Source organism: Fusarium keratoplasticum, chromosome 6 (genome assembly GCF_025433545.1).
Source record: "Fusarium keratoplasticum isolate Fu6.1 chromosome 6, whole genome shotgun sequence".
Classification (NCBI taxonomy): domain Eukaryota; kingdom Fungi; phylum Ascomycota; class Sordariomycetes; order Hypocreales; family Nectriaceae; genus Fusarium; species Fusarium keratoplasticum.
The window spans coordinates 845,816-864,660 of NC_070534.1; the positions used below are offsets into that span (position 1 = coordinate 845,816).

General features: G+C 54.3%; 6 protein-coding genes across 6 annotated transcripts; 3 read left to right on the plus strand and 3 right to left on the minus strand.

Annotated features, from left to right (window-relative positions):
• Positions 1 to 1,898: 1,898 nt before the first annotated feature.
• NCS57_00822600 (Rab-GAP TBC domain-containing protein) lies at positions 1,899 to 4,880 on the plus strand (the record flags this gene model as incomplete). The annotated part of the gene is made up of 1 exon (XM_053058049.1): positions 1,899 to 4,880. One exon carries the CDS (start codon positions 1,899 to 1,901, stop codon positions 4,878 to 4,880), a length of 2,982 nt encoding a protein of 993 aa, XP_052911880.1.
• A 966-nt stretch (positions 4,881 to 5,846) lies between these two features.
• NCS57_00822700 (uncharacterized protein) lies at positions 5,847 to 6,385 on the minus strand (the record flags this gene model as incomplete). Its single annotated transcript, XM_053058050.1, has 2 exons — positions 5,847 to 6,305; positions 6,359 to 6,385. The coding sequence occupies 2 exons, from the start codon at positions 6,383 to 6,385 to the stop codon at positions 5,847 to 5,849; spliced, it is 486 nt and encodes a 161-aa protein (XP_052911881.1).
• A 1,556-nt stretch (positions 6,386 to 7,941) lies between these two features.
• Positions 7,942 to 8,852, plus strand: NCS57_00822800 (uncharacterized protein; the record flags this gene model as incomplete). Its single annotated transcript, XM_053058051.1, has 2 exons — positions 7,942 to 8,122; positions 8,179 to 8,852. The coding sequence occupies exons 1-2, from the start codon at positions 8,071 to 8,073 to the stop codon at positions 8,850 to 8,852; spliced, it is 726 nt and encodes a 241-aa protein (XP_052911882.1). The 5' UTR covers positions 7,942 to 8,070.
• Positions 8,853 to 9,090: 238 nt separating this feature from the next.
• On the minus strand, positions 9,091 to 12,552 carry NCS57_00822900 (uncharacterized protein; the record flags this gene model as incomplete). The annotated part of the gene is made up of 1 exon (XM_053058052.1): positions 9,091 to 12,552. One exon carries the CDS (start codon positions 12,550 to 12,552, stop codon positions 9,091 to 9,093), a length of 3,462 nt encoding a protein of 1,153 aa, XP_052911883.1.
• Positions 12,553 to 13,455: 903 nt separating this feature from the next.
• NCS57_00823000 (uncharacterized protein) lies at positions 13,456 to 14,945 on the plus strand (the record flags this gene model as incomplete). The annotated part of the gene is made up of 2 exons (XM_053058053.1): positions 13,456 to 13,502; positions 13,550 to 14,945. The coding sequence occupies 2 exons, from the start codon at positions 13,456 to 13,458 to the stop codon at positions 14,943 to 14,945; spliced, it is 1,443 nt and encodes a 480-aa protein (XP_052911884.1).
• Positions 14,946 to 15,302: 357 nt separating this feature from the next.
• On the minus strand, positions 15,303 to 18,465 carry NCS57_00823100 (uncharacterized protein; the record flags this gene model as incomplete). Its single annotated transcript, XM_053058054.1, has 3 exons — positions 15,303 to 17,702; positions 17,753 to 18,304; positions 18,361 to 18,465. 3 exons carry the CDS (start codon positions 18,463 to 18,465, stop codon positions 15,303 to 15,305), a joined length of 3,057 nt encoding a protein of 1,018 aa, XP_052911885.1.
• Positions 18,466 to 18,845: the final 380 nt, after the last annotated feature.

Consider the following 18,845-nt stretch of genomic DNA (forward strand, 5'->3'; position numbering starts at 1 on the left):
CTCTTGAACCTGATCCAGAACCTCTCCCTTGTCCATATTCAATCCAAAACTCCAAGCCTCGGATTCACGAGCATCCCCATACGAATACATACATGGCGAGATCAGATCGCCCCCTGTCTCGCTGAGCTGCAGTACTGCATCAAACACCAAGAGGCCAACCAACCGTTCCATCTGGTTGGAACCACCTCCTCGGAGCGTCCTTTTCTCTTTGCTTCTCCCATTTACCCTAGCCTCTGTTCCTTTGCCTCTTATTTTTTCCCACCAAACCCTTTGGCCAGATCCTATACCCTTGTCACCGGCTGGGGTCGACTGACTCAATAATTGCCCCCCTGCTCCAGCAGCCTAGCGTCCGTCCGAAAAAGGGCACAGCACTCCTAGGTTAGCTGAAGGAAGGGCCCAGCGAGCAAACGAACCGACTGATTCTAACTGGCTTCCCCGGGCACGACTTGAGCTCATTCGGCCAATAGCGGCGCGCAAGCTCGTCTGCTTGCTCTCTTTGGTGGTCTCTGATCGACTGACCTGCTGGCTCGAGAGCATATCCGAAAAAGACGGGAGACGACAGACACTTCAGCCAAACGGAAAGCTCGCCGCTTGGACGTTGCGTTGACAGCCACTACTGCAAACTGGCAGGCCTCTCTTTTTTGTCTCCCTCTTTCCCCTGGACGACTTCTTTTTTGACGTGCTTTTTCCTTCGGTTTGGTCTGGCCTTGTCTTTTCTCCCCCGCCACCTGCCACTTTTTTGACTCCTGGGTCTCTCTTGTTTGTCTCATTTCCATTCCCTGGATCCCCTCTCAAGAATCCCCATCCAGGCTCTCTTCTTCCTTGTCGTCTGCGCCGACATAACCCCATCAACTCCAATTCGATCCATTGCAAGCACGAGCCTGGGCTTTGCTTCCTTCTCTCGACTCGACTCGTTTGGCGACCCTCGGATTCAACAAACACACTCCCTTTGCGCGTGAGAGCCTCGTGTGTTGTGCTTATTACAGCATCGCCCCGAGCTCCCTGGTAGTCGACCCTGGTGCTTATGACCTGGACCCCATCTCATCCTGGTCGTCAAATCAACCTACCCGCTCTGCCTACCTATCCGGCTTCCCCGTCGAGTCCTGTGCAGGGTGCGTGATTGCGTACGTGCGATTTTTCGCTCTCACTTTGGGGCACCGGTTTGAGGTCATTCATTCATTCTCTTGCTCACTTCTTGGGCTGCCGGCTGGGTTGTCTTGTCTGTCTGAGACGAGACTCGGCGTCCATTCTTTGACGACCGCCGCACCGTTGGGCCTCGACTGAGCCCTGTCATTTCCCTAGGGAACTGTAACCAACACGGGCAAAATCGATCCTTTCCAAGGGCGAAAGGTTTTCGCTTCGTTTTTAACACCTAGCCTTCCGATTGCCTCGACAGCTGTTCTCGCTGCCTGTGGCCTTGTCTGTCCTTTGCGCTATCCGATTTCGAATCCGAAAAAAAAGTAGACTGCTCGTGCGTGCGTCACTTGCGACTCCAGACCCGGACCGACGGTCAAGATCTGCCTCGTCGGCCGCCTCGATTCGACCTCGGAAACGAGCACCATCTCTTCTTCTCCCAGGTTATGATTCAGTGGCGATGGCCAAGAGCTGTTGTTGCTATTTTCCCAATCAGACCTCGCTACTTTCGCTCATCCTCGGCGCTGCACCGGTCAGCGCGCACTGCATGAGGCGGTAACCACTAACCAGCCCATCTTCAACCATACCACCGTCAATATCTACGAAACGACGACCCACGACGACGACACCTTCGCAAACGATACGAACCGTCACGCCTCTTGACGAGCATCCCTGCCTCTGCCCGCTGGGCGACCAAAGTTCTGGTGATCCTCTGGCGCCCAGCAGCAGCATTCCGTTCCTTCGCCGGCTAAGCCCCCGACATCATGACACCCCTCGCCATTTCTGTCCCCGATGGCTCGGGCTCGCCAAGCGCAACACGTCGGAAGTTTTCACTCTACGGGGACCGGTTACGGGATAGTGACAACAGCCCCGTGCCGGGTGCCTCGACCGGCGATGCATCACCTTTTGCTTCGCCGTTGGCTTCGCCCCTCGGATCACCTCTTGCATCACCTCGCGTGCATATCGTGCCGTTTGGTGCTGCCTACCGCCATGCACGAGCTCCGTCAGACGAGTCACTCTCACAACTGCCGCCTCTGCCAATGTCACCGCGATGGGATTCGTTGTCCAACCCAGCTAAATTTATCCTGCAGCCCTCAGCATCGACCCCGGCATCGCCATTCGAACCCCCGCCACATTCTCCCTCACCTTTTGCATACGACACAGCCGCAAGCACGCCTATCGAATCCCGAAACGCCTCCCCGACATTCCCTCTGAAATCTGCTTCGTCACTGGCTGATCTGCGCGCCTACGACAGCCCTCCAACGGCCGTGGAGAACTTCTCGCGGCCGCGGAAACAGAGCATTCGTCAGCCAATCACAGACGCGGCTAAGACCCGGGCCGCCCCCAGCGCCCCAAGCGCCTCAAATGCCCCCAGCTACAATGCCGCCGACCAGTACTTAGAGCTCGTCACCTCTCCCCAACATCCTCTCTGGCCTCCGACACGCCCCCGCGGCCCTTCTGTTTCGTCTTGTCAATCATCGTCGACCTACCACTCGGTCCTCTCTCCTCCCGGTAACGACTTATATGAGCCACGAGCGCCCCGTGCTAGGACCACCAATGGTGCGACATCATCCGCCGCACGGCCGCCCTTGAGCTACACCAACAGCGGCTCGGCTTCCCCGAGCCCTGTCGTCGCCCCTTGGATGAGTGGTGAAGAGCTTCGCTCGAGCTTCCGCTCCCAATTCACAGAATCAACTGCTCCTGGCACCGCCGTCACAGAACGAAGCAGCGTTCTTACAAAGGACAGCTCCGTCACCTCGCTCTATCCCAGCCCGGAAGCGGACGCTGAGCCAGAGGGTGACGCCGACAACGAGCTCGACCCCGATCTCGACGAGCCGAGCCTTGAGGATGTTATGGGCATGTACGAGCAAGGCTTCGACGACGACGAAGACGACGACAACAACAACGACAACTACTCGGACTACAACGTCGCCATGAACGCCCGCCCAGCTACCTTGACGTCGGACTGGGAGCCGCGTCGGAGCGTCTTGGATGCTACCGATGACGAGGACTTCCCTAAGCGACCGATTCCAGAGTCCGTCTCGACATTGGATGTCGAGATCCGAATGTCCAAGATGATCTTTACCTCTCCTGCCTTCACATCATCCGTACCCCATATCGCAGAAAAAGAACACTACAGTCGGGGAATCGCTGAAAAGCGCGACTCGGCCAAGTCAATCGACTCAGAACCCTCGGTCAACTCTCAACAACCTCCCTCTGCTACCGAACCTTCTGTTACACGCTCTCCATCCATTTCGACACCCATCTCTCCTCCCATCTCTCCACCTATCCTGGCACACAAGCCAGCCGAACGTCCCGACACCCCTGAATCTACCAAAGACCCCGAACCCTCACCCGAACCCCCTGTCATCACTGTGGCCGCCGCACCTGCCGCACCTACCGCACCTGTTGAGCCCGAAGACCCCGACTCCCGTGATCGCTACGGCTTCAAGAAGGCGAACCAATACGTCACCCGGGAGCAATACGACAACTGGAATGCTGGTTATACCGAGTACCTGGCCCGCCGTCGGAAGAAGTGGGCCGCGTACCTGAAGGACAATGCTCTTATGACAGATCATCCCAACCGGTTTCCAGCTCCCAACGCAAAGACCAAGCGGTTCGTGCGCAAGGGCATTCCCCCGGAATGGCGCGGTGCGGCCTGGTTCTACTATGCCGGTGGACCTGCGATCCTCTCTCAGCACTCGGGTCTCTACGACAAGCTGACCTTTAAGAGGGCCAAGGATGTTGACGCCGAAGCTATTGAGCGGGATCTACACCGCACATTCCCGGACAACATTAAGTTCAAGCCTCCCGGTGGACCAGAGACGACGGCGTCAAGCAGCGCCAGGGAGAGCCGGACGACTATGACGGATTCCACCCGCAGCTCAAGCTCGGGTCCACCCAACACCGAGGGAGAGCCACCCATCATTACGTCGCTGCGTCGGGTGCTTCACGCCTTTGCCGTGTACAACCCTCGAATCGGCTACTGCCAGAGCTTAAACTTTTTGGCTGGCCTCTTGCTCCTCTTTGTTGAGACGGAGGAGCAGTGCTTCTGGCTCCTCAACGTCATCACAGTCGTCTACCTTCCAGGGACACACGAGATGAGCTTGGAGGGCTCCAAGATCGATCTCGGCGTGCTCATGACTGAGATGCGTAACTCGATGCCCGCCATCTGGGACAAGATTGGCGGTGAGCTCGAGGCGGACCCCAACTCACGGCCGTCGACTGGCAAGTCAATGCGGCTTACTCGGGCACGACGCAAGGAGCTGCTACGAATGTCAACGCCAACAGACCGACTCCCACCAATTACGCTCTGCATGACGGCATGGTTCATGAGCTGCTTCATCGGAACTCTACCGATCGAGACCACGCTCCGAGTGTGGGATGTCTTCTTCTACGAAGGTTCTAAGACGCTATTCCGCATCGCCTTGGCTATCTTCAAGCTGGGCGAGAACGAGATCAAGTCTGTGGCTGACCCTATGGAAATGTTTGGGGTGGTGCAATCGATGCCAAGGCGACTGATTGACGCCAATGCGCTCATGGAGGCTTGTTTCAAGCGGCGGAATGGCTTCGGGCATCTCAGCCAGGTCCAGATCGACGAGAAGCGCCAGGAACGCCGAGCCAAGGCACAGCTGGACCGAGTGCGACAGGGGAAGAACCTCAACACGTGGAACGTGGCGCAATCAGACACAGAGGGCGGCAAGAGGAGCATTTTCGGGAAGAAGAGGTCACCGACAGGTGCATGATGTTTCAACTCGGGATCCCTCCCTTCTACACTTACTCACACATTCACACTCCTTCATCTCTCCTACGACTTTATCAACCTTTTTGCCTCGGCATCCTGCATCCCACACCAGACACGGTGGCGGAGCCGCCGAATCTAATCATGGGATGGCGTTGGACGGATGGCACTCATTGTTTGCTTCCTTCTTGATTCGACCTAGCCGGCACAGTGTCTGCATTTCACACTTGATGTTTGCTTCTATTCTACCTTGTTCTCATTCACATCATGTTCTGTTATTACCCGCAATACCCTGTTCGGGTGTTTACTATGTCTCACAAAAGAGGGGAGGGACCAGCGTTGGGCGGTTTGGAATGGACGGGATGGAATGGAAAGCCCCAAAAAAGGAACCTTGTTTTATACTTAATGACGATGGCTTACGGCTGCATTGCGAGAAGACCAAAAAAGCACTATACCACACCAGAGCACCTCGGCAGGTGAGGGAGAGCTCCCGCAGGAAGGGGGACGGGAGCGAGTGGCAGAGTCCCGTCGAAGCGGTGTTTGTTTTGATTGATATAGATAGGGGGGCCATATATGACTGGATAGAGGTTATTAGGGAGGAGTAGAATTTGGGGCCCTTTTTTGATACCCCAATGGAATGAAGATGGATTTCACGGTGAACGATTGAGTGCGTGCGTGTCTCTAATTATGTATGTCTTTCTTGTGCTAGTGTTTGTTTGTTGTGCATGAGTGCAAGTAAATAAATACAAGCCGAGACAGCCAGCTGAAAAGGCGTCCCTGATGAATCCATCCGCCCATTCATGATTGTGCTGTCTTCATTTTCGTCGTTATTTTGCAAGTTGTCAGGCATGCTTCGTAAGCCATGATGCCCAATGCCAGGCCAAAGCCCAACACATTGAGCTATCCAAATGTCATGCCAAGTTCCATCCTCTCCCTTTTTTGATCTCCCATGATTGTTTTGATTCACACCTCACACAACGGGCGGAAACACGGGCTCCCCCATGGCATACCTCTCAACCTGCTGCTTGGCAGTCTTGTCAAAAGCCTCCCGCTCGGACTGGTACTGCTGGGCAATGCGCTCCTCGAGCGGGCTATCAAGCTGAGGCTCCTCGAGAAGATTGGCGAGGGCCTCGAGAACGGCGCGGATCTTTGTGCTGGGTTTCCAAGCGTCGGGCTTGAGGAGGCCGAGGCAGATGTTGCCGAGAGAGTCGTTTGTGACGTTGGGGTGGTAGATGCGTGTGGAGAACTTGACGACGGGGGGCTTGAAGGGGTAGTCGGTGGGCAGGGAGAGCACGATGCCGAAGCGGCCTGGGTGGTAGGGCGTCGAGGGAGGGGGCTGGAGGGTGACGTGCCAGGTGTGGATGGACTCGTTGGGGGGGAGGGAGACGGTGAAGCCCTCGGGGGGTTCTTGGGAAATTTCGGCGAATTCCTGGGATATGGTTAGCGGAAACAGCATAGGAGAAACTCAGAGGGGGAAGGTACCTTTGTGATGCGCTTGGTGGAAGACATTGCGACGGTTGGTGGTTCTGGAGTGTGGTGTTGGTTTTGGGGTTGACTCGTCCGATGGCGGGGCAAAGAAATCAAGAGCTCAAGAAGGCAAATCAACGCTCTCTTTCCTTAACGTCTGAACGTATCTCGCAGTGCTTAAATAGCCTAAGTCAGTCTCGTTCTACGCTGGCTTCGTATTCGTTGAGAAGGTGTGTGTATTCAGCTGCTAAGAGAGAGAGAAGAAGAAGAGTTGGAGAAGGAAGGGAAGTTATGACGATGGTGGGGTAGGTGTGTTAGGCACAAGGTGAGTAACAGTGGGGCCGGCTGTGACCTGGAAGGAAGCGCTGAAACGAGTGGTGCCTGGGAGTGACTAAAGGGTCATTGGATATTGATGTTTGCTAATAAATATGTTGCTGATGGCATATGAATCACTCGGTATTGTTGGTTGAGATAGTTGCTGTCAAGCTGCCTATTTAGGTCAAGAACAAGGATGTGATGCATCTTGTCCAACAACTGGTAACCCAACCACCATGATGCATTAGGTAGTTGTTTGGCATATGTATGTATACAACCATCTAAAAAAGAAGAAAGCCTGATCCTCCCTTTGTTTGTCAAGAGCTCCCTTTCTGCCGAGCAAACTGAACATGCTCCGCTTCGCAGACTATCGACAAACCATTGACTAACACCCTTGTAAGCATCCAGCTCCCATGGCCTTCCACTTTGAGCCCGCCGCCTCATGGCAACCCGCCAGTCTGACTCATCATTTTGGCCTACTGACCAAGCTTGTTCGTTTTCTCAAACATCCATCACTGGCGGCCTTTGTAGCATTGTCGTTCCCCTCTGCTACATTTGTCCTGACTTGTTTATTACATTCGCCGTCAATGGGTATTAGCTACAGTAGCCACTGTCCTCCGCAAAATGGGACTTTGACCACTCTGACTCCGTCCACCTCTGGTACATCCACGCGCCCTGGTAAAGCCTCGGACTTCTCAACCGTCACCCTCATTTCACACAATAGTGAGAAAGGCTTTGGGCGACATATCTGTGACCTGAGAGCTGGCTTCACGATTCTGTCGTGGCTCGAGTGTGCAAGGCCGACTCTGCCGAGCTGAGGGGTCCTATGAGGGCTGCGTCGTAGAGGTAAAGCGATGGGAGACCTTTTTTTTTCAGTGCTTTTTCTACTGCTATACAATCCGCATATTAGATAGCTCTTGAATTCAGGGACAGGCAGTGTGTTTTGGAGCATCATTGTAGATGCTTGGCCCATAATGAGCTCAACCTAGCTATTGAACTAATTCCCCTTGCCCTTGGAGACTTGAACCACCCTTCTCAAGGTGCATCCGGAATTATTGTACATATAATTCTAGCATAATCTCAAAATGAACATGATTCTTCAATCTTGAACGTTTTTAATTACTGTTTGTATCAAATGGTGTTGTTCTTCAACCAAGACATTCAACTTACATCCACCGTCCCCGGCCCCACCCTCGGTGAACTCGGTCAAGACTCTCTCCCCCACATGGCCCCTGCATCCCACCTTGACCTTTAACAAAAAAAAGTTGTCGAGCTCTTCAACACCTTCAACACCAATCGCAAACCATCACCACCACCTCTCGATCAACACCACACAATCTCTACACGAAAATCGTCGCGTAAACATACACAACTTGAATTCTGAAAGAGCCACCGAAGCTCTAGCCTCTACAATGGCCGCCCACGAATCCCAAATGCCCTTTATCCGCAACCTCGCCTCAAGCGGTCCGTCCATCCACCACCATTCTCCCCTTCAATTCGTAAACTAACTCCTTCTTCAGACCGCAAACTTCGTACCGCATCCCTCGAATCCCTCTCAACATTCCTCTCCTCCCGCACGAACCTCTCCGACACAGACGCCCAAAAGCTCTGGAAGGGCCTTTTCTACGCGCTCTGGATGACGGACCGTCCCGTGCCTCAGCAACGTCTCGCAGCCGACCTCGCCAACCTCCTCTTCACGCTAAAGCCCGCGTGCGCCATCCCCTGGCTGCGAGGGTTCTGGTTCGTGGTTGGCGCGGGGTGGACTGATATCGACGTCTTGAGGCTGGAAAAGTTTTTGTTGCTCGTGAGAAGGGTTTTTGCTGCGCATGTTAGGCTTGCGAGGGAGAGGGGATGGAAGGATGGTGACGTCGAGGCCATTGTCGGCGTGTTGGCCGAGTACCCCTTCGACGTTGAGGGAGACTTGAGAAAGTCACCCGTGGGAATTAGACTGCACGCGCTCGACATCTGGGTCGACGAGCTGGAGCGCGAGCAAGCCCTCAAGGACGAGGCCGCGGCGGATTTCGTCAAGGCTGTTGGAGAACTGGTGCAGGCTCTGAAGCGATGCCCCGTCAAGCCCGTGAGGGAGCGCGCGGCTGATAGCTACGAGGACGAGAGGCTCCCATGGGCCGAGGCTGGCAGCGATCGTGATGCGATGGACGAGGATGATGAGGAATGGGGTGGTTTCGATGATTAGACGGGAAACAGATATTGGGCGTACGGCGTTGGGATGGAAAATGTATTGGCTTTTTACATGGGCTTAGAGGTTGATACCAACTGGAAGAGATGTCACCATGATCAATCAGAGCAAATAACTACACAAAGAGTGCCAAGTTCAAACGCTCTCGCTTGGGGATATCCATTTCATAAGCAACGTAGACTGCCTTTTGCTTCCACGACAGGACACATTATCTCAGCAACCGTGCCAGTGACAACTACCAAACCCTTTCATCTCCTCCAATCGCCTCATCCTCATCACCTCCGATGTCATATCCCATCTCCCTGGCTTCCTCCTGTCGCTCTCTTTGAACCCTCGCCTGGTGCCAGGCATCAAACTTTGCCTGCTGCTCTGGCGAGTGAACGCGGCGCTGAACGAGGCCCTTCTTGCGTAGGCGTCGGCGGTGTTGGCGCTTCTGCTCAAACGAGAACCCGCTGATGTCGACCTTGGTGATGTCTCGGTCGTAGAGCACGTCCATCGCGTCGGCGATCCAGTCCTGCAGCTCTTCGCCCAAGTGCTCGGCCATCACGCGACCACGACCGCCAGTAGTCCACTGGTCCAGCTTGACGGGGATCGCGGTGCCAAAAGTCGGGTCGTTGATAGACCACACGCAAGGTGTGCTGCCGCAGCGAGTTGGTCGACAGAACATGGCGCACATGGCCGACTCGGCGGCATACCAAAGCGAAAGCACAAGGACCAAGAGCCCAAGCCAAGATAGACGGAAAGGCTTGCGATGGTAGAGGCGTGGGATGGGAAGGTGGATGTAGGAGACGGTGCCGGTGCTGGGATGCGTAGTGTAGACAGCGGGGGCGATGTGTTTGTCGGGGAGGACACCCATGCTTTCAACACCTTTCACGGGCTTCTCAGCCTTCTCGGGTTTCTTGAGTTCCTCGGTCTTCAAAGGTTCTAGCTTGATCGTCTCGTCGTCAGAGACCTTGACTTCGACTGGCTTATCCTCGATCTTCTTCTCCTCGTTCGCCTTCTTCTCGTCTGCCCGGTTCTTGATGTTGACCTGATCAGAGAGGCGCTCTATTCCCCTTGCCGCCGTGTGAATTCCGTAGAGGCTGCTCTTGAGGGTATTGTTCATGCGCGTGAGGCGGACAAGGTCAGAGTTGTCGTTTTGCGGGTCGATCTGGTTGGTCCTCGTGTTGAGTTTTGTATCAAGCTCCAAGTCAAAGTCGAAATCGTCATCAAGGGAGGGATTCTGGGGTAGGTTGTCGAGGAGAGCTTCCAGGTCTTGTGACGGGGCTTTGCGGCCTAAAAGAACCTCCTCGAGGTCATCCAGTGTGGAGTCATCAATGTGATGCACGCGCTGAAGCTCTTTGAGGTCGTCTTTGACTGATGGTAGCCTTGCCGAGTTTTTTAGTGGTGCTCTGCGCCGTGACAGTGAACGAGGGCGCCGTCTTCTCACGCCCGTCGACGAGGTTCTGGTTCGGGGTTTCTCATCTGTCCCGGGATCTGATGCAGTGTCCCTGTCACTACCACTCGTCGCCACAAGCTCCGTTCTCTTATTTCGGAGCGATGTCGATCTTGGTCGCAGTGGTCGTTCTTCTCGTTTCGATGGCTTCTCCTTCTCCTGCACCTTCTGCACCTCTTCCTTTTCCTCCTTTTCTTTCTCCTCCTTGATCTCGATCTTTTCCACCTTGACTGTCGCTGGTGTTTCCACGTATGCGCCCGTGACCCTCGGTGTTGGCATCGTCAAGGGGTCTGGCTTGGGAGCCCGGGGTGTCGCCTCGACATCCTTCTCATCGTCCGACTCTGGCACCGGTGAAGGAGCCCTCATAGAGCCCTTCTCCGACTGGTTGTCTGCCGGCGCAAACAGGTTGGCCTCAGCCGTGATCCGGTCCGTAGGGTCCGCCTCCGAATTCATGGATTTCTTGCTCTTGACAGAATCCGTTGAACGATTTCGGGCTAGTCCAGCAAATCCAACCGTGGGTTTGCTATCGGGATCGCGATTTGGTCGATGGAAACGATGCCGCAGTCCATTGTTAGCGGAGGGTAACGGAATCGCCGATGCAGTGTCAGGTTTGGAGTCAAGCTTCGGGTCTAACGGTTGAGATACCGGCTTGTCACTGTCGGCCGGCCGTCGAGGCTCCGCCTCCGGAGCAGGACTTAAGCTTGTAGCCCTGGCCAGCTGTCGCAGCAGGTCTCGTGAATCCGTGCGTCTGTGTGACAAGCTGGGTCGTACAACATTAACGTCGTTTGATTCATTCCCGTCCTTCTCGTGCGTCTCTATGCTGGCTCGTCGTGACTTGTAGATCGTCACAGGGGTATCAGGTATTTGCTCGCCCGCAATCTCAAATGCAGACTTTGGTCGAGGCAGTTCCCTCTTCTCAGGCTCAGGCGATGGTTTCTTCTCTGGCACTATCCCGCCACTCGTCTGTGGTCGATTTTCTTCTGGCGACAGCGAACGTATCATGGAATTTTGCTCCCGGATCTCCCCTAGCCTGATGGAAGCAAAAGACCTCCTGGGAATACCGTTGATTTCACGCTGTCGTATGTCGTCCAGTTTCGTGTTCTTCGGTCTCGCCGCGTGGCGATCCGGTATAGGTATTTGGTGCTCGACCTTTTCCTCACGGTCTCTAATCTCATCCAGCTTGGTATTCTGTGGCCGGGGCAGTTCGAGGGGAATATCGCTCCCTGTCTTGACCTCCCTCGTCCGGATCTCGTCCAGCTTCGTGTTGCGCGATCCAGGCGGTGCCACTCTCGTCCGTGAGTTGATGTCAACTTCACTCCCCTCATCGAAATGGATCCGGTTCGCAAACGGCCGGGCACCCATCCGAATTCTCGGGCTGTCGGAAACTTGCAAATCTCCAGCCGTAAAGTCATCATCAACCTCCCATGCAAAACTCTTTGCAGGCGAGGGCTCGGGAGCTGGCTGTGACTCTCCCCCACCCTCAATTGAAGGCAATGGATCCTCAATCCCAGGAACCAGCGCCGGAATCCGACCCTGGTTCGTAAGATCGTCTTTCGAAGGCATATGTCTTAGCCAGTTAGAAGGTGGGCGCAACCCACTAAGCGAACTCGCTGGCCGATCCTCCTTGACAACATCACTTGTTGTAGTTGCGGTCTCTGGGGCCGGCGACCTAGACCCAAGCCCTATCCTAGACGTCGCATACAAAGACCTCCGTCGTGGCGATTCGCTCTTTTCGGGAGAAGGCTTTTTGTCAGGTATTGTCGACGAGGCTAACGATTGTCGCGAAAAAGGTCGACTCGGCGCTTTCGTGTCCAGGTGGTCTTGTCCCAATAGCTTCCTCATCCGGTTCTCGTCCCCTTCCCGTCGCTCGCGCCAGACCCGCGGGGCAGGACTGGGCGACGCATCCATAACATGGTCCTCGGTATCATCGTCCTTCTCTTGAGCGGCTAGAGTAAAAGCTTCGTTCATGGACAAGCGCTTCCGAGCAGAACCGCTAAACCCAGGCTTCAGCATCCTTGTCTCGCGAGGGGAGCCGAAGCTCCCTCTCCTCTCGGCTTCGGCGCTCGTCGATCGTGATAGGCCGTTGACGGAAACGCTCGAGCGCAGTGTCGGGATGTTTGTCCGCGCGCGACTCGCATCATTCTCTTTGTTCCTGTCCGAAGCAGGTGCCCCAAAGAGAGGCTTCCTCCCAGACTCCTTCACCACAAGCTGGCTCGGTCTCCCGAATGACCGGTCTCCAAACGAGCTCCTGTCGCGATCCATGGGTGAGTATTCCAAGCGGTATTATTGGTGGTTAGAGTGTGATCGATAGTACATGGTCGAGAGCGCGTTTCATAGCATCGCGACAGTAGTGTTGCGCCAGGTCGAAAAAAAAGATGTTACCAAGTAAAAAAAGGTCGTACAGGTAATGTCGTGGACAGATTGGGGTATCAGGAAGTTCTCAATGCAGCAAAGAGGGAAAAATAAACAACAATAAACAGAGTCGCAAAAGTGTGACCAGGTGTTTTTGTCTGGGTCGTGGATTCAACTGGACGCGTTGAATGGAAGGTTGGAGGCTGGCAGAAGCGGCCGGGTCTGATGGGGCCGTCTTGGCACCCGCGACTGTCAACTTTAGCTACCTGGCCGCTTCCTTCCATGGTGCCTTCCTCGCCGGTTACGGTGGCATCGGCAGAACCAATCATCCGGCCCGCCGACTCGGCCGCCACAGTTTGGCTGCAGCAATTGATCACGTAGATTTACATGCTGTAAGTACATTTTCAAGGAATCATTGATTTGGCAAGTCAAATTCATTGTGTCAATTATTTTGTCAAGTTCCTGGTATCATCCGCTCCATGGTGCTGCTCCTATAGAGGCGCCACCGCTTATACCCAGTCACTCACTGACTCACATACATCCAAGACTTGCAGAACGACTATGCCACCAAAGGAAAGCAGTGGATAGCCAAGTATTTAAGGCAAAATTTCCAATTACTTTAAACTTTCTTCTTTGCTTTCAAAACAATTCGAGAATTGCCTTCACCTTGTTCTTATTGAACGTATATGTGAATTCAGCTGGCTGGTCCAGGCACCTAGACACCAACACTAGTGCTCTTAGACAACTTCACTCAACAACAAGGAGCCATTGAGTCACATCGAATTGTGTCAATTCAACTCCAATTGATTCACAATGACTGTCGACTCTCTCTCCAACGCTATCAGGCCCCTAGGCCCAATGTGTGTACAACCCTCCCAGTCAATTACAACTGCTAACATCTTCTCAGTGAGATCTACTCATCTTCTCGCCACCCCCTAGGCCTATACCGCTGTGTGGCAGTCACCGGAAGATACACTCTACCCCAAAACTCTTCACCTTCAAACACAGCTATCCTAGCGGCTCTTTCAAACATCATAACTACGCATCCCATGCTCAGAGTGGGCATTACGGATGAAGACACCAACAATGCTCACTTCACCCACATCCGCGAGATTAACCTCAATGAGCATGTCGAGTTTCGAGAAATCCCTGATGAAGAGAACTATGAAAAGACTCTTGAAGAAGTCCAAGCCTGGTGTCACGATCAGCTATGGAGCAATGTTGAATCTCGTCCTCCCTGGCGCATCATCGTTCTCAGACCAGGCTTGAACCCTTCTTTCGAAGATGTCATTTTTTCATTCCATCACTCTCTGATGGATGGAACTAGCTCTAAGCAGCTCCACGAGCATCTCCTAGTCGAACTCAATGCTCTTTCCCCTGTGTCATCCTCCAAGGCTGAAACAGTCCTCTCATTCCCTGAGCCCCCTTCCTTGCCAGAGCCCCAAGACGCCATCCTCGCCTACACGAATAGCATGTCCTTCTGGGCCGCTACACTATGGAACGAACTCGGTCCTTCATTTCTCAAGTCTGCCAAACCTGCTATCTGGGCTGGCAAACCCATCGACTTTGCCCACCCACACAAGGCTCGTGTCCATGCGGTCGACATCTCAGCTCCAGTAGTAGCGAGCCTCCTTGCTGGAGCCCGATCTCATGGAACATCCATCACAGGTCTACTGCACGCCCTCATCCTTGCCTCTCTTGCAGCCCGCATCCCAGATGCACCAGCATTCGCATCTTCCACACCCATCAACATGCGGCCATACATGTCTTCCACGGCAAACCCAGCCCTCAAAGACACCTACCGCGTGCTCATTACCACCATGACACACCAATTCGCTTCATCCGATGTCTCAGCCCTTCGCAGTCCTAAGGCAGATCTAGACGCCCTCATCTGGCACCATGCCCGCGAACTCAAGACCCAAATCAAGGATAGAGCCGCAACACTTCCCGCCGACGATGACGCCAGCCTACTCCCCTACATCTCTGACTGGGCATCTCACTGGCGCAAGAAGGACGGCAAGGAGCGGGATGACTCATGGGAGCTTAGCAACATTGGATGTTTGAGTATTCCTACCCCTGAAGAGGGCAAGAGGAGCATCTCACGTGTACTCTTCACCAATGGTATCATGGTCGCCGGCGGTCCAATGAGCATCAGCGTGGCCAGTGTTCCTGGAGGCGCCTTGACGCTGGGAATATCATGGAATGAAGATGTTGTGGAAGAGGTCATCATGGCAGGTTTGGCCGAGGATCTCGAGGGGTTTGCGGCGAGATTGCACGAGACGGGCAAGTTTGCTAAGGACTAAGTCTTTGCTATGATAGGAGAATTACAAGAGCTATGGGTCATGACATAAAAGAAAAATAGATAGACTAGCTATTTCGCATATCACCGCTTGAAGGTGGAGGCCCAAATAGATATAGGCATACAGTTGACGCATCTGCAAGCAGAACCGTGGCCAAAGAGGCATCTGAACAGAATGATGTGCATTAAAAGCTGTATTTGCAAATATGGTCTGCTTCTCTTCTCGTACGTTTCCAAAGGTCTACGAGTCGTCTCGCATTCAACACAATCCGCCTCTTTCACAGCAACTGCAGATCCATCCCAATCTATCCAAACGCCGCGCAAATTATCATGCAAAGAAAAGCCCTTTTCTGAGGCGGTTCTACCAGCCTTCTCCGGGGGTCCGTCTTGTCCGGCTACCGCCACGGAAGTAGTCGTACTGTGAAGGATCGCCCGCATCCATCTCCTCGTTCTGTGCGAGGCCGCTGTAGCCACGGGGTCCGCCGCCCATGGCGCCTACTGAAGGGCCAGGAGAGACTGAAGGCGTCATACGACCTCCTGGTGTGAGGTTGCTCACAGGAGGGGCCTGGGCATTTTGGATTAGTCCAAGCCCAGAGGAGCTGCCGTTGTTCTGCGAATACAAGGGGCTGCGGCCACGGCTGGGTACCTCTGAGCCCATAGTTGCTTGCTGGGTGAATCCACCATACGCCGGGGCAGCTGGTCGGTATGCCGAGTAACTTGTATCGCTGGTGCTGGACATGGACATCAAACGCTGCTGTCCAGGGTTAAAGGGAGAAGCGGAGCGGCCAACGGGCGTGCCAGGTCGGGACGCCGTGTCGCTTCCATCCCAGGATCCAGGAGTATCAGGACGCATAATTTCTCCAGGGCGGCCGTAGATCTCGCCGCCACCGTGGTCCTCTGCAAACTCGGCTCGGTTCTTGTAGAATTCAAAGTCCATCTGAGTATCCGACACGTACTCGAAGCCAGGGATGCTGTTGGCGGTCTTGCCTGGCTTTCCACCTTGCATAGGGTCGAGGGCGTACATGTCCGAGTAGCCACTGACACTCATCATGTCGCCTTGGTTCACCTCTCGGCCGTCCGTCAGTCGTCCCTTGTAGATTCCAGGCAGGAGGTTCTGCGCTTTGGCGTGCACCATGGGGGTGATGAGGGGCTTGTACAACGCAGGGTGGCCGAATCGGTTTGCCAATCGCTCGCTGCGTACGCGGGACTCCTTGGGGTTCATTCCGTTCTCGGTATTCTTGGTCACATCTTGAGTGGTGTAGTATCGAATCTTGTTGTCAAAGGCCCGGTTGCAGTAGATCTTGAAAAAGAGCATGAGGAACGGCAGCGGTACGATGCAGTAGAAATGGAGGTGATTTCCATCACCACGGACCCAGCAAGTAAGCATGACAACCAGGTTCGAGAGCATCGTCGCGAAGATGAAGCGGTTGAAAATGACACGCCAGAACATACCGCCAGACTCGGTCTTCGTAACGAAGCGGTACAGAAGCAGGTACTTCTTCAGCCAGGAATCAATCACAAAGTACATGGCGGTAGCCGGGAGCACCAGAGGCTGAATACCGGCAAAGCACATGGTGACAGTGGCGTAGAAGAGGAAGTAGTTGTAGTAACTGGCGTACTCGAAAGGAGGAGGGGCCGTGAGGTCGATCAGCTCTCTCGGAGTCGGGCTGCCCAACTTCTTGAGGAAAAAGGCCTGAACCAAAGGCCAAAGCTGAGCAAGATCGATGGCTGCACCGAGCTGACGCTGAAGCAAGTAAGTCACCCAAAAGGGGCTGTTGGTGCACAGCGCACCGAAGAGCAAATTGGCAATATCGTTCTTGACAATGATCTTCCAAATGTCGGTCGCCCCCGGGCTTGACGTGTCTCGGACGACGCCAGACACAAAAGTCCAGATGACGCTGAAGACGGAGAAGATGATGAGGTTGTTGAAGACAAAGAAGAAGTAGAGCTTGGCAAGGACGTGTCTCTCTCGGCCCGTCTTGGTCTGGTCACCGGCCTTGATGGAGAGTCGACGGAAGATGATGGGGAGAACCAGGTAGGTGAGGGACATGAGAGCCGGCGAAGCAATACCCTGCACAATACCCCAGCTCTTGGGGTTCGCGGTCAGTGTTCGGTTGAAGGCTGGCCAGACAGATCCCAGGTTTTGCAGGTTGACCAGGAAGATGGCAATGCCAAGGTTAGGAATGACCCAGAAGAAGGTCAGAAGAGTAATCCAGAAGTTGTTGATCCAGCGTCTTCGACTTCGTGTAGCACTATACAGCGGCATATTTTCCCAGATGATGTCGTTAGGTCGGGGCGCAAGTCTGACAGTGGCGCCAACGGGCTTCTTCTTGCGGCAAGAATAGGCAATGCTATGGGCCTCTGCAATATCCGAGTAACTGGCAAAACCGTAGGGCATCGAGCCTCGCTTGTCCACACTGGCGCGGACCTCCTTGATCTGGACCTCGAGGTCTCGAATACGCTGGGTGTAGTACTCAATGGCATCAACCTTCTGGCCCTTGGGGTACGTTCCGTACGATCGATCCTTCTTGGATGGTCGGCACATGGGGCGAGCGACGGGAACGTTGTTGGGATCCTTCAGATATTTGGCCAGGATACTCTCGAGCTTGCGAACAGCGTGGTCGTGCTGGGAGATGAGGGAGGGAAGTTCCTTGACGTTTCGAGCAACAGCTGTTCGGGCAAAGGACGAATTGGGCGCAACTGTGTCAATGATTCTCGCGATACCTTCGTCAGAGCAGCCCTTTTTGGGGATATCGTAAACCTGGGCTAGTGTGAGTGAGGAATTCTATCAACAACCTCAATAGACCTTACCATCAGGGTACGGGAGTGGAGACTCTTCTGATACTCCTCGCTCTCAAAGTACTTTCTCCTAAGCTGGAGCACCTTTCTATAGTTGAACCATAGGTAGATGGCGATGATGATGTTGAATGCCCAGGCGATGACAACCTGCGCCCAGATGGCCTGGCCCCAGACGTGGAGGGGGGTGATCTTGGAGACCCAGGTGTTGCCGCTGTCATCACCAATAGTCTTCCAATGCGACACATGGACAGGAAGCAGAATTCCGACGCCGGTGACGCACAGGGTGAGAAACATGTTGCGGCACATGCGGACGAAGCGCAGGAAGATGGTGGCGTCCATGCCGATCAAGTACACAAGCTGCTCCTCCTTGGTCTTCCACAGCGTTGTGATCCACGACCACGGGGCCTTTCCTATAGGCGGCGGTGCGTGCTTCTCGTCGGCGTGCTTCATCTTGGGGGCGTAGATGGCCTGGTGATATGGTCGGAGTAGGGAGAAGCAGAAGGCGATAAAGATTGTTACGGGGAGCGAAATCGCCAGCGCTGAGTACATCGAGGCTGCTTGAAGCTACGCATGAGGCGTCAGTAGCCGGTACGCGTCCGGAACAGCCAGAAGAGACTTACCTGATCGTTGTATGGGTTCTTGAGCAGATCGAGCAGCTCTTGGCCGGCATCCTTTCCTCCGCCTTGTTGGCGGCTAAACAGACGGACAACATTGCCTACGTCCATCATGGGCGAGTACTTCGCCAACGGGCGAAGACGTCGAGGCTTGACTCAAAAGAAGTGTAGGCTTGCAGAAGCCTCTTCTCGCGCAGCCACGTCCAGAGCTCTCTCAATTGTTGTCGGAGATTTCGGCTTGTCTTTGGAGTCGTTGGCCACGTAACAGACTATCGAATTGATTTGCGCAAACCGCCGGGGTGTATTTCTCGTATTCGCTAGGTCGAAGGGGGTCGGAGAAAGATCAAAAAGCCGAGGAAGCACGTAGTCTATGAGCGAGAGGAAGAAGACGTCGCGGCAGCAGACAAGCAGGTCAGGAGGAATACGCCACACAAACTTGCTCGCTGACAATAAAGAGACTGTCGGTCGTCCCCAGAAAACGAGAGTCGCTA